At 42.5% G+C, this 15,089-nt stretch overlaps 2 protein-coding genes across 2 annotated transcripts in view; both read right to left on the minus strand.

Annotated features, from left to right (window-relative positions):
- TCEANC2 (transcription elongation factor A N-terminal and central domain containing 2) overlaps window positions 1-14,839 on the minus strand; it is a 35,086-nt gene extending 20,247 nt beyond the window's left edge. The window contains exons 1-3 of the mRNA XM_080921621.1: window positions 14,705-14,839; window positions 14,058-14,197; window positions 3,757-3,898 (exon numbers count right to left, since the gene is read on the minus strand). Of these exons, the coding sequence (XP_080777747.1) occupies window positions 3,757-3,898; window positions 14,058-14,156 (241 nt within the window). The 5' untranslated portion in view covers window positions 14,157-14,197; window positions 14,705-14,839. The remainder of the gene's footprint in view (window positions 1-3,756; window positions 3,899-14,057; window positions 14,198-14,704) is intronic.
- On the minus strand, window positions 6,840-8,917 carry LOC308424897 (cytochrome c oxidase assembly protein COX20, mitochondrial-like; the record flags this gene model as incomplete). The annotated part of the gene is made up of 2 exons (XM_080922101.1): window positions 6,840-7,196; window positions 8,906-8,917. 2 exons carry the CDS (start codon window positions 8,915-8,917, stop codon window positions 6,885-6,887), a joined length of 324 nt encoding a protein of 107 aa, XP_080778227.1. The 3' UTR covers window positions 6,840-6,884.
- Window positions 14,840-15,089: the final 250 nt, after the last annotated feature.

Here is a 15,089-nt window from a genome sequence, read left to right on the forward strand (position 1 = left end):
AACATTACGATCCTCTCCTATCTTAAAACCCTGTTCTCATCCATCCCCTTTCTCTTCCTCACCCTGTCACCCTTTAGTAGCAAACTTCTCAAGAGCATTTTCTCTTTTCTGCAACCCTCCTTTGCTTCTCAAGCTCCTGCCCCCAACCTTGCTTCTGAGACTGTCCTAAAATTACTAATGACCTTTTTTTTTTTTAATAACCTATTCCATTTTAGACTAAGCTTATTTTTCCGCACAGTGATAACCTCGGATATGGCTGACCATACCTCCCCGCAAACCCTGACTCTTTTCCTTCGTTCCAATGACAACATTCTCTCTCTGGCCAACTCTCTCAGTATAGTCCTATAAATCCCTTAAGTATTCATCAGTGCATCAGGATGTTGGACTTGGCTCCTGGTTTTCCTTATAGTCTTGCTGTAGAGGCTTATCTATTTCTGTCTCTTCAGTTCCTAGCTATATGTCAATAATAAATAATTTCCACTGAAATGATTATACTCTTCCTTTAGTTTCAGTTTTATCCACCCAATGCCGTTTTTGTTTTGTTTGTTTTGTCTTGTGAGACAGGGTTTCTCTGTGTAGAGATTTCCTTGTCTCTGCCTTCTGACTGCTGAGATTAAAGGCTGCATCCAACATCTTTTTGGACATTTCCTCTGGGATGTTCTACGGTTCTAGAGAAAATAGGAAATATGAAAAAATGAAACTGGCTTTGAAATAAAGAGCTCGTAAATGAGTTAGAAGCAGAAGAAAGAATTAGTTTGAAAGACATCGATCTGAGGTAAGACCTAGAATTCTGAGAGAGATAAAGGGATAAAGAATATAACAAAAATATGAAGAATGGGTTTAATACGGTTCTACCTGTAGACTCTCAAGAGAGACTATAGAAAATAAAAGCACACAGGAAGAGGGAATGGTTATAAGCCAGGCATGGTGGCTCATGCCTATGACCCTAGCACTTGAGGGCCCTCTGAGGTAAGACAATCACAAGTTTGAGGCTAGCTCAGGTACATAGTGAGTTTCAGGCCAACCTGGGCTACATAATAAAACTCAGTTTGGAAAAGAAAAGACAAACAAATTGTGGCTTCTGTATCGGTTGTTGCTTCACTTTCTTGTCCTTTTTGGGATCTCTGGCTCTGGGGACTTCAGCTGCTGTGAGGGGCAGCCATGAGGACAGGCCCATGTGACAGGAACTATGGGCCTTCTCTGAGCAAGCCTCTAGCATGTGTCTCTAGGAAGCCCCTTGGATGACTGAAGCTCTAAGCAACAGCCCAATGACAAGCTCTTAAAAGACAAGGAGGGTGTTGTGCACTCTGATCACAGTACTTTGGAGATGGAGGTGAGAGAATCAGGAGCTCAAGGTCATTGTAAAGTACATAGCCAGACTGATGGTAAGAGCGCCTACCAAACCAAACTAAACCAAACCAAACCTACTCTGAGCCAGAGCCACTCCATAAACTGGCTCCTGGATTGCTGACCGTCAGAGAAACTATGAGAAACAATACTTTCTTAAGCAGCTAGATTTTAGGGAACTTTTATATAGTAATAGACAACTAATATATTGCCAGAGCTAAAATCCTTCTCCATCTGGTCCAGACTGTCTCTCGGCTGCATTTCTTGCCATACTCTCTGGCATATTACATTTAAATACACCTAACAACTCGGAGCTCTTGGAACATGACTATGTTCTTTCTCCCACCTCCACCCTCCATGCAGCCTCTGCCTGACACATTCTCCAACACTTTCTTTCCTACCTCCATGCACTTGGCTAACTTCTCCCCACTGTCAGAGCACTGCACTGAGCTACAGAACACAGTCTTATTAAACTGCCTATATTTCCACTAGATTTAAAGCTCCAAAAGGAAGGGAGCAATTCCTGTCTCCATTACACCCTATAGCTCCCAGCACACAGCAGAAACTGGAGCTATTTGGTGCTTACATCCCACAAGGGAGGGAGGCAGGAAGGCTAAAACTTGAAGCATAAACATTCTCAGGAAATGATCCAAATAAGATTTTCATCTGATAAAACCATAAAGGAACCAAGAACCCTCTACATTCCATGCAATTTCAAGTTTAAGGAAGGCTCGAGGAAGGTCAGGGTTCAAAAATTGGACAGGTTCCAGTTCCTGCCAAGTCAAACCTCCCGGTAGTTCTATTCCAGCCCTTGTCTGTAATCTCTGGATACCTGACACACCCATTCTTGAAAACACTCACTACGCTCAGCAGTCAAACAAAAATGGTTTTTAAAATTATCACCTGCTCCATTTTTGAGGACAATCCTAGCTTATTATGTTGAGATTCAAGATCCGATCACGTATGGCATTCGTAGTATGTGTCTAAACAGGATCACATATATACATATATGCATCAATAAACAGGTAATAAAATATTAAACACTAGTACCCTCTACTGGTGGAAAGACCTTACAGGCTCATGTGAATGGTCATATTGCCCTCTAGTGACCACAACCTATAAAGACAGCAAATCCTGCAGCAGATGGGAGCATCTCCTTGGCTATAATGATAGGGTTTTATATTCTTTAAGCATCTAATTTCCTCAGATTCTGGTTTATATTACAGGGGTGCAACTCTAAGACTCTTGGGGGCTCCCTGGGGACTCTGTAAAGCTCTTCCCAGCTGTTAGTGACAGTGTGATGCTGCTCTCTCCTGCTTCTCAGGAACAGGAGGTCAAGGGGAGGCAGAGGAGCAATGGCTGCACTAGTGAGGGCGGGAGCAGCAGCTGCGGAAGGACTGCCCTGCACTCCCCGGGGAGCCGAGAGCAGCTTGAGGAACACATGTTGTTCTTCCCTCGCACATTATCCACAGTTGTGTATGTGCTAAAAAGGCAATTCAACGGGGTCCCTCACTCACCTCTGAAACATCTCCAAAGCTACAATAAACCACACAGTGGCAAATGCTGCTATTGTTTTGTTTTATAAACCAGGCTTCTCCAGTTATCGCCACTGATGACAGATTAAGCTAAGTTTCTTTCAACGTTTAACTGAATCACCTCCTCTTCTAGGAAGCCTTCCTGAAGTCCCTAGACTGTAGCGACTGCTCTATTCTTTCTGATCGCATATGGACTCTCCAGATTGAGTGGACAGTGCTGCATGTGCTATTTATAGCTACAGCAGGGTACTTCTCCTGTTTGTCTATGCCGTCGCCTCTCTACCAAACCCTCAGCTCAAGGTCACAACCAAGTCTTAATCATTTTGCACAGTCAGCACCAAACACACTCAAAACGTTACCTGCATGTAGTCTATATGGTAAGTACTGATATTGAATGCATGCTTTTACAACTTTGGATTTAAAAATCAAAAGGTGGGGGAGGTATAGAAAGGTGGCTCAATGGGTAGGGGTGCTTGCCACCAGACCAGACAACTTGAGTCTGATCCCAGGACTCACGTGTTGGAGGAAAAGAACCAACATCCATTAATCTGTCCTCTGACCTCCATATGTATACTGTGGCAAACACATACCCAACCCCATTCCCAACATGCAATAAAATGAAAGCAAAAAATTTAAAAGGTTAAGGACTGTATTTAGTGTATTTTCATTTAATTTAAAAAAATGTTACTATATATTACTATATTTTACTATATATTACTATTTTTTACAATAAATTCATAGCCTGGGGCTCATAAAGTGTTCTAAACCACAGTCCCCTCCAGGACAGTGTGCAAAGCACATTCGGGTCAGGTAACATGGTGTACAGGAAGAAGGGAGACACTCTGGAAGTACTTCTCAGAGCCCAGGAGCATACCTATCCTTGTTGATCTCAACACCTCCCTGGAGGGGATCTTCTTCTTTAATTCTTGTAAGGCAGCAATGAGGTTTTCTTTGGTTTGATCAGGAAGTTCCAACATAGCTTTCCATCTTTTTATGTCTTCTATAACCACAACTCTCTGTGAAAAAGGAAAGTTATTTGGAAAATGGAACCCTTTCATTAGAAAGATATCTGCCTACACCTGAGCTAATGGCTCTCCTATTGACATATGAATTATTGATTATGACCTGAACCAAAGCAGTGTATCTGATGGCCCCCAATGATGGATAATTGCTTAGAAACAGGACCTGCTTACTGCAGATCTGGAGAGTTGCATCTATTAGGAAAAGTGCAATTTTTGACCTCCTCACACCAGGGACCACGGCATTCCACTGTGAGAGGTGAAGCAGGAGAGAGAAATGAAAGCCATGGGCACTAAGGTGGCTCATCCTTACAGCTCACGTACGTTCTTAATTTGCATGCACAGAGAAGCCATAAAGCCATGTTTACTTCAACAATAGAAATCACAACAGTTCTCCACTTCACAGAAAAGAAAACTCATTTTTTTCCCAGAAAGAAAGAAAACTTGTTTTTTTAAAAAAATTCAAATACACAGAAAGGTACAGAGAGCAACCCACTTCTTAATGCGATTATTATTTTGTCACTCCCCATAAAGTAAAGCATCATAAAACTTAAGTCCCTTTTCACCCTTTGAAAACTCACTTCCTTCCGTCCTTCCCAGAAGCTGCCACATTAAGGCTGCTTCTTGCTTCTGTAAACAGTAAGGATTAGGAGTGGGGAGGGACAGGAAAGCTTTCATACCGTGTGTTTTTGGTAAATTTCGGTATAGTTGAAACTAAGGATTTTTTAGTAAACAAAATTGGCAGGCAAAAAGTACAAAAAGTAAAGAAGCTTTTATAATTGAAAAGTAAATATCTTAGAGCTGGGCATGGTGACACACCCCTTTAATCCCAGCATTTGGGAGGCAGAGGCAGGTAGATCTCTGAGTTTGAAGCCAGCCTGGTCTACAGAGCAAGTTCCAGGACAGCCAGGGTTACATTGAGAAACCCTGTCTCAAAAAACCAAAAATAAACAAAGGAAGGAAAGGAGGAAGGAAGGAAAGAAACAAATAAGTAAATATCTTATGTTGGTTGGATGTCTATCACCCTGGGAGGGGACAGTTGCGGGGTCAGGAAGGACCTTAGGAGCTTTGAAGGTTCTGGTAACGCTTATCTTGATGTTTATATCATGGGCGTTCCTCACCATACTTGGCACGTGTACAGTTTTCCACATGAAATTTATATAGCCATGTTATAAAGACAATCCCCATAAAAACCTTATCTCCTTCCCTTGGGGGAGAAGATGGGGTCTTCTAGCCTATCTGTGCCCTATCTCCCAGTTCCCAGCCTTCTTGCATTGGTTTTGCTTTGTTGGTTCAAAGCTAGGAGGAAAGCAAGGCAAAGATTTGATGTCAATCTAGTTTGGGTGTTCTCTGAACTGGCAGGCGTTTTAAAATGACTCTTCCCCAACAGGATGACCTCCGCAGGTCCCTGGGGAGCTCTCTGCTGAGAACTCACCTGAAGCACCTACTATATTGGTAACGATTTTTCTACCTGTCACAAAACACACACACGTGGGGGGAGCAAGACAGAATAGAATGTATGTGTCATGAGAACAGAAGTGAGGCTGTTATCTGGGAGAAAGAGGTCCAGTTAGGGCGAAGGACAGTGGGAAAAGTAAGGAAATATAATGAAATGTACACAATGCCGTAACAAGAGCTGGTGAAATGGCTCAGAGGACACAGGCACTTCCAAGTCTCAGCACCTGAGCTTGATCCCTAGAGCCCACAAGGAAGAACTGCAAGTTGTCCTCTGACCTCCACACACCCATAAGAAATATAAAGAAGAAAGTGTCACAGTGAAACCCATTGTCTTGTACGTTTTCTAAATACAAGATCGAAGTCTCCAGTTAGGGGCAACCTAGTCTACAGAATTTCTCTGTAGGGACCCAGAATCCTAAGGATCCTGTGCACCCAGACACTCTATTTAAAGCCACGTTCCCCAGAATTCACTCCTAAGATCGCCAGGAGAAACCTCCCAGGGATAACAGCTTCCACTTCCCCCTCTGGCATTAGCCAGCACCTGTCTTTGCACTTTCTCAAGCACAGGTCTGGTGTAGGTTTTGGACCAACCCCAGGCACAGAACCAACTCAACTGAAACAGCACAGAAGCTTCCCACTTTCCGTAGACAAGTGAATGCTATCATCTCTTCTGTTAACTTCCACCTTCTTCAAGGCATGTAGTGGTGGGTTCTGGTCGAGATTCTCACTTGGAAATGCCATTTTACATCTATTCTGTCCTTGGCCCTAGGAGACTCAATAAAAACTGAGAGAAAAAAACTTTTCCTATGTGCTATTGCAGTATAAACTTGTATTACTATTAAATTATGTTTTTAAAAAAGACAAAACCTAAGCAACATAAGAAGCCATTTTCTATTGGTAGGTATAAATATCAAGTTTTTCCCACTCAGTATATTTTATTGATGTTTCCATAGTAATATTTATTGTTAGAGCTGAACCACTACGCTAGCAGTATTAAATTGTAATCCTATTACTGTATACATGCATCTTAGACTCTTGAAATCTATTTCCCTAACAGGCATTGGGAGCTTCTTCCCCGTGTATTTTTACTGTTATAAATACTGTCTTGATGAACTCCTGACTCCTCTGCGCATCTTCAAGCCCTAAGTAGCGGGTGCTGTTCTGTTTTGCTCTTCCACCCATCCCAGAGGAATCTAAGAATGTGTTTTTCCAATATCCCATCTGTATTATTCACTAGAAATATTTTTCCTTTACTTTTTATCTCTTTCCTTATCATCTGCTAAAAAAACTATATTTGTTTTGTTTTTAGATAGGTTCATTGCACTACACTGACCTCAGGTCCTCCATCTTCTGTCTGAACTTTGAGATTGCTGGAACTACTGGCATGCACCGTCACCCTTGGCTCTGGGTTTTCTTTTCTTTTTTTTTTTTTTTTTTACATTTCACGCTTTATTTTTTGAGTTTTTTAATTTATGGTTGATCACAAGAAACAGTTCTGTTTAGGTTTAAAGCTGAATGAAGTTGCTCAGCTGCTGTTGCTCTTTGTTTTTCTTTCAGGATCAAGGTGGGTGCTTTCATATAAAATCTTATTTTTTATTCCTTCTCTGGCAATTCTTTCCTGGATCCTCTGCTTAGCAAAATTATACCTACAGTGGAACCAGCATCCTAAAGTCACCAGGATAAATCCTCCTACTCCAACATCACACGATCTTCTAATGCTACTGGTCACCAAGAAATGTCCAAGTCCAGTCACAATAGATCCTAATGAGCCACAGAGTATAGATTCTCGAGCACATGGCGTGTTTTCAACATCTAAGATACCCAGGAGCTTGAAGGGCTAGGACAAAATGAAAGAAAACCTAGCCTTTTTCTCCGGCTCGTGGGGCTCCGGGGCGGCAGCCACGGGTGCCACTTGTGGCTCTGGGTTTTCTTTATAGGTTTTTTCTTCATAGTTTAAAAGTAATTGTACTTCTTTCACTTAAATATTGCCATTTTTAGAACACGTTCAAAGAAATCTGGGCTGATCTTACAGCTATCTTTAAAAAACTATTGTGTTTTCATATTTCTTTTATTTCTGTGTGATGTATTCTAAATGGTTTCTTTACTATTAAGCTTTCAGTTAATCATCTTCTCTTTAGGCACTGATCTATCTTTTATTTAATCTGATCAATGTTTCTGCTTCAATGAAAATGTATTTTTCATTGGACAAATTGTTTCTCTTTTCATTATTTCTACTCCTTTCCTTTTTAAAACTTCTGTGAACATTACAAACATAGGAGATGTCAGATTGTTCTCTGATCCCCATCATTAGGGATAGAGAACTTATTACATCTACCCATTCGACTTACTGTCTTGGTAGCTTACTTTCTCATAGCATTCATTAGAACCATAAGTTCCTCTATAACGGGGATTGCTCTTCTTGGGAGTCTTGTGTGCTTTGGGACATGAAGTGTGTCTTGATGGGAAACTCACATTGGCCTGTGTTTTTGGAATTTCCTCCTTTTACATTACACATCATACTAGCACTTCAGTTTATATGCATGGTAAAAGTTATGTGGTTCTAATGTATTCCAGTGAACTCTTCTTTTGTCTAAGACCCCAAGAAGATGGCAATCTTCACACTATTTTCTTCAACTGGCAAAATTTTTCTGCTCACTGTTAACAAACATGGTAGACTTCTTTTAGTTCCAAACACCACTGAGAGCATGGGTATCAGCTTCATCTCCCAACAGATGAGGCTCTGAGGCCTGCCCCATACTGATGCTAAGATCTAAGCATCACAGCCATTTCCAATACCCCAAAACCACTCAGCTTCAGTGTTCACTTACAGCTCCAGGTTTCAATTTCCTTTTTCTTCTTAGACCTTAGGCTTTCTCTTTCTTGTAGTCCTGGCTGTCCTGGAACCCACTATATAGACCAGAGTGGCCTTGAACTCACAGAGACCTGCCTACCTCTGCTTCTCCAGTGCTGGGATTAAAGATATGAGACACCATTATGTCTATTAAAGACATAATCTAGCATCTATACATGGTTGGAAACAGGTTAGAAATAAATACCAGATCAGATCATTTTAACTTATGGAATAAGTAAGTCCAAACTTTTTTTTTTTTTTTGGTCCCCTTCAAGACAGAGTTTCTCTGTGTAACAGCCCTGGCTGTCCTAGAACTTGATCTATAGACTAGGCTGGCCTTGAACTCAGAGATCCACCTGCCTCTGCCTCCTGGGTGCTGGAGGACGCTTAAGTCTAAACTCTTACACTTGATATAAAAGGACTTGTGAGCCTGTCAGCCTCATTTTATGCTCTAGATATTACCAACAGCTGCTGATGAAGGACTTCACACCCTCTTCCTAGAATGGGCTTCCTCTGCCTGACAGCCATCTGTTTTCCAGAGACTCTACAGCATCGACTTTTCCTTGAAGCCTCTGTACAGCCTTTGAACACATCCCTCTGTGTTCCATTCACTGTCCCTATGCTTCTGCAGACACTCATGAGCAAGACTACCTTTCCCACCGGAATACAACTTGAGAGTCTGAACAACTTCTTACTTCATCTCCCATCCTCGATTCAGAGAAGATAAAACAAAGCAAAACTGTTATAATAGTTTCAGGTCTGAAAAGTAAGGACAGAAATCAGAGAGAGGAAAAAAGAAAAAAATTCTACAGCTATCAATGAAATATTTTTTTGGAGGGCAGAGTATGGTCTCATGCAGCCAGAATCCTGGCCTTGAACTCTCTAGGCAGTTGAGGACGACCTTCAAGTTCCACTTTCAGAGTGTTGGAGCATACAGCACCCCCATTGTATCCACATAAAGAGGTCTTTCAGATTCCTACCAGCATTACTTAGAACACAGACACAGAACAATGGATGCAGACTATACCTGGGAGAGATATTCTGAGTACTGAACAGTTATCACTGGAAAGATATGCTTTCTATCTGGTCTTACATCTGGGTATGACTGCAATGCCAGGTTCAATCACAGAAAATAATAACTCATAAGCAGTCACGTGCATACCATTCCACTGGCTGGGGCAGGAGAAAACACGCTGTCTGGTCAGCCCTACAAGGAAAGGCTCATAAGGCATTAATAGACAAAATGGCATATTCTCTATCTCTTAATAATAGTAAAAAGAAAAAGTGTTCTTGGAACTAATAGAAGAAATCACTTCCTAAAGAGCAAGATGAGATTAACCAAATTAACCTTTACCATTTAAATGTGTACGACATGAGTTCCACCAAGTATCTCTTTTTATTGAACGAGATAAGACCATGGTGAAATTACTTGTAATATGCTGATAACAGAAGTAAAATGATCCTAAGATTTTTATGCCTCCCCAGCTTGGCTCTCAGAAGCCTCTAGTTTCTTTTTGGTTTTAGCAGGCAGACTATGTGGACCCAGACTGCCTAGTGCAAATCCCAGCTCTGCCGCTCACTGCTGCACTGGCCTTAGGCAAACCACTTCACCTCTGTATGCCCTGGTTTTCTGTCTAACTCTGTGTATGGGTTTTCGCCTGCATACACGTCTGTTCACCTTGTATATGCCTGGTACCCTCAGAGGGCATCAGATATCCTGCAAATGGAGTTCTAGATAGTTGTGAGCTGTCCTGAGTGCTGGGAATAGAATTCTGATCCTCTGGAAGAAAAGCCAGTGTTCTTAACCACTGAGCCACATCTCCAGCCCCTGGAATCTTCATCTGCAAATGAATAAACCATACCTTTCACGTTACTACGACTTAAGAGTTATTATCTGCAAAGCATTAGCATAATGTCTCGCCTAAAAAATCAGGCTCAATAAATGCCATTATTGTCACCACAATAATCCTATCTTGAGCTTTAAACTTTTTTGTGTGTGTGCATGCCTAGGTCAAAGAGCATATGTGTTGGTCAGAAAATAGCTTCTAAGTTGGTTCTCTCTTTTCCACCATTTAGGTCCTGGTGGCAAGTGCCTTTACCAGGTGAGTCATCTTGCTGGTGCCTTGGGAAAAAAAACAAAATTAAAAAACCAAACAACCTACCTCCCAAACCTATGGATCTATACCACATGTCAAGCATAAGGCTCAGTCAGCCCTTTCACCAAGCATTTATTTGTGAGTTCTCAGACAACTCTGCAGACTTGGTGTTATTACGAGTTATTCCTGACACTGATGAGGAAAACCAGGCGTCAGCCTTGAATTCGCTAAGCAGGCTAGAATGATCTTAAACTCCTTAATCTTCCTGCTTTTGTCACTCAAGTGTGGGGTTCCTGGCACTTGTCACAACACCTGACTTGCTTTCTTCTTTATTGCCGATGTGATAATTTTGTAATAAGTCACATTTTATATTATTATTGGAAGTCTCATGAGGCTTATATTTGAGCTCAGATTTCTCTTATGCTGGGCATAAAGTTGCTTCACAGTAATAGTTGTAGAAGAACTATCAAGAACTGTTATAAGGGTCTGGAGAGACAGCTCAGTGGTTCAGAAAACTGTCTGCTCCTCTGGAGGCCCCAGGTTCAGTTTCCAGCCACAGGGCAGCTGACAATGGTCTGCAATTCCAGATCCCTGATGATCTGGCTTCCACTGAACGTATATGATACACATATATTCATGCAAGTAAAATAGTCATATACATTTAAAAAAATGAACAAAAGTTGAGAGAGAGAGAGAGATAGAGAACTGAAGATGGAACAGTCAACTCCCTTAAAGAAGAAACATTTCAATGCTCAATTTTAACAAATGCTTAATGACTCTTCAATATATACCAGGCACTAATATATTCTAAGGGCTCAGAGGTAAATATTTCAGAGTCCCTGTATATAACTTATGAGCTAAGTTTCCAAGGAAAGTAGTTCTTGATTGAGTAGATAAATGAGAAGTTAACTTTATAAAAATAAAGAGAAAGATTTTTACAGGAAAAAGGACCAGCATCAAGTCAAAAGAAAGCCCTAACAGCTTAAAAGAGACAAACATAGGGGGTGGGAAAAAAAGGAAAGGGGGCGTGGTCAGAATGTCCTCACATAAATGAAGAGCCACAAGCATAAGTCATGCTGGAGCCAAACAGGAAAGGTCTCATGTGTCACGCCAAAACTTGTAGAATTCTAGGTGACCTGGTTGTTTAGAAAGATATCCCACATGTCAGGTCCTGTGCCAGGCACGAAACCAAGAAGGTACATGTATTCAAGAAGCTCAGAGTACGGCTGAACAGTGCAAGAGGCAGAGGACACGCACATGCAAACAAGCAGTTTTGAAAAAGCGGAAGTAACTGCAGTAAGAGGAGCATACTTCAGTTATACAAATGACAAAAAGACCAGCCTCCTCCATTGGAGTGGTTTTGTACCCAGGATACTATACTATACTATTCCAAGACAATGGAATAAGTAAGAACATTCCTAGCAAGAGGGTTATAGATGTATGGGGGTCCTCTGACCCACAGGTATATAGAATCCTACTAGAAACAGCAGCGATCTAGATACAGCTTCATGGTAGAGACTTTACATTCAAGAGTCCTAGAGTTTGATCCCCAATACTGTCTCTACCCCAAAACTATCTTGGCAGGCCCTCTTCACTGTTCTCTAATACAGGTCTGGTAAGTCTAAGAGGGCACCCAGGAAAAGAACATATCTAGGATCTAAGTCAAGTACTCAGAATGCTGCCTTAGCACCACTGTTTGTAGCCGCAGATGTCCTCTCAGCCTTAGAAATCTAGACCAGAGGAGCAGGTGTGTCAGTTACACACACAGAGAGCTGTGTGAAGGATATGATCACCCTGGTTAAACATACAAAACAAGGCAGAACTCTGGGGAGCACCAACATCAGGAGTCTCATGGATAGAGAAGCCAACAAGGAACACTAAAATAAGCCAGAAACGCAGAAGAGGTAAAGTGACCAGGGCTCTCTGCAAGTTGTTCCCAGTACACCACAATCCATTTAGCACTCACATGATTTTCATGTTGTAATTTTTTCTTTGGTATGGTGTGGAGACTGACTGGGGGGCCTTCATACAAGGCAAGCAGGCATTTTACCACTGAGCTACACCCTAATGTAGTTCTTTTCCTTTCTGGGACAGTCTTGCTATGCAACTCATTAATGTTCTTGAATGCTCCATCTTTCTGCCGTAGCCTTCTAAGTGCCAGGCCTACCAGTGTGTGTTAGCACACTTGGCTTGACTGATTATTTGTAAATAGTCCTTGCCTCTTCCTAACTAGTTGGAATCAAGCTTAGTTCCATCGAGCAAATGGTACACTTAGGTCTCTGTGGTCCAGGGTGGACCTGTGAGCCAAATGAATCATGTAGCCATATGTTCTGGCCAAAGCACTACATATAAAATGTCAGAACACTATAAAGAATCATCATTTACACTACACTAGGTTTGTCTAGAGCAGCGGCTCTCAACCTTCCTAATCCTTTAATACAGTTCCTCACGTCACGGTGACCTCCAACCATAACGTTATTGCCATTGCTACTTCATCACTGTCATTTTGCTACTGATATGATTCTAACATAAATATCTGTTTTCCCAATTATCTTAGCCGACCGCTGGGAAAAGGGTCATTTGACCGACAGAATCCTACTAGAAGCTTTAATATTCCTGAGGAGAGGTGACGGCTCAGGGATGGTTGAGAGCAGGCGCTGCTGTTGGTGGAATGAGTCTCGTGGGTCAGCTGGAGAAAGAGAGACACTACAGGACATATTAAGGCCTTGCTGGCAGGAGAGAGATCCAGCCTCTGTGGACTGAACCTTGAAAAGCCATGCAAAAGCAAAAACAGTTGTTTTTAGATGAAACAAGTTTCTCACACCGAAGCCCCTGACCTAATCTATATGTTTTGTGAAGGAAAACATCCCACCCCAGCAACTTTAGTCTTTACATGTACCGTCTGCAGTGCCCAATAATGCACACGTTCCAAGTGTGCCAGGATTATCTTGTGACCAAAGCCATGCAAAGGCTGTACAGCTCCTTCAGAAAAACAACTCTGTAGATAACAGAAAACAATCACTGTTTTTCTACAGCAATTTCGTCAAGGTCCAAGTACTTCTAGAGCATAGCCATTCGTTCCGACGTTTATCCTAGATCAAGTGAACATCAGCCATTTCATCCTAATTTTTACCCTAGATAGAATGATTCTGCTAGAATTCCTGCTCCACACTTATCTTGCAGAGGGCCCTAGTTCAGTTTCCAGCACATGTACACTACTTTAGGTAGTGTACAGTCACTATCACAACAGTTCCAGAGATCCAAAGCCTCTAGTGAACATATTTACACAGAGACACACATACTAAGTATAAATCTTAGCCAGGAGTGTAGCACAAGCCTTTAAGCCCAGCACTCGAGAGGTTCAGGAAGGAGGACTCTGAGTTTTATCTAGGTCAGCCTGGTCTACAGACTGAGTTCCAAGACAGCCAGGGCTACACAGTGAAACTGTCTCGAAAACCAAAATAAATAACAAATAAATTGGGGAAAAAAAAAAAAAAAACAACTTTTAAATCAAGGTGGATAGTGATCCTGTCAGCTAGCAACCATACCCTAAAGCCAGAATAATTGGATTAATTCAGGGTAGCAGAGGTACAGGAATTGATAAAAGTCTGTACAGGGTATGTGAGAAAGAAAAAATGGTCCCTGAAGGGTGCTTAGCAAGAACTCATGAGTCCCTACAATGGAACCCGTTGGCTCTGTCTCTTTATGACAGTCCTTTGCACATCTTCTCTGATCCCACATCCCTTCTCACCTTCAAAGACTCAATAGTGGCTTGCTTGTAAACCTTCTCTCCATCTTTTTTCTTCGGGGTATTCTGGATCCTAGGCGTTCGGATGACGAATTTATCCATTGCTGGGAGCTCCGACTACCTTCAGGGGCCTGAAGTGTATTCTATTCAAGACACAGGGTGAAACTTCATTAAGATTGAGATGTGCATTACCAGAAGTGACATAACTGGATTTTCTAAACACTCCTGAAATATGGAGGCTTTTGGATGGTATTTACAGGAAGATTCCCTCTCGAAAGAGAAAATCTCTTCTGAAAAACTGAAACAGTAGTTAAGTTTATTTCCTGGGTTAGGTTCCTAGCTTCCAGAAGGGCACGCTATGGAAGGAATAGAATTCCAATACCAGGGCTAATAGGGTGAGTTCTGAAATCCTTTTCCACTTTAGGTTGTTTACGAGCACTCCGCGGTAGCCCCGATCCCAAGAATTACTCTAAGGCCCACAACAACCATCTCCAGACCCCAGTACAACACAGCAGCGGCTCCAGAGACCACTGTTTTGTGGTCAGAGAACCCCAACCACATCCATGAGCAAGGATCCCATCCTTCCCTTGCCCCCAGCATCCGAAGGCCTGGAAAGGGGTTATCCAATCACAGCTCGATGTGAGACCCACCGGGAAAATCAGCCGGTCTACGGCTTGGTCTCTTGACCCCTCGAGACCTCCAGCCGGGCCACGCGTTTTAATTATTTTGTACACCTCTTCCCGGGCCCAGTTCCTCGCGGGTGACTCGCAGAAACTACACTTCCCAGAACGCACTGCGAGGCGCGCGGAGGTTGTGGTTGAGGGAGGCAGCAGCCCTCAGCTCGCTCCCGGCCGCCGAGAACTGCAGGCCCCAGTCGGCCTGGCACGGAGAAAGAGGCAGGCGCCCCTTTGAGCCCAGAGCTGAGATGATTGGTCGGGTCCTCAAGCCCGCCCACAAGAGGTTTTCCGTTCCAGAGACGGGCCGGGAGGCAGCAGCTTGGGCGGATCAGGGCGGAGCCGAGGAGCTCTCGGAGGC

The sequence above is a fragment of the Micromys minutus genome (genome assembly GCF_963924665.1).
Source record: "Micromys minutus genome assembly, chromosome: 9".
NCBI lineage: Eukaryota > Metazoa > Chordata > Mammalia > Rodentia > Muridae > Micromys > Micromys minutus.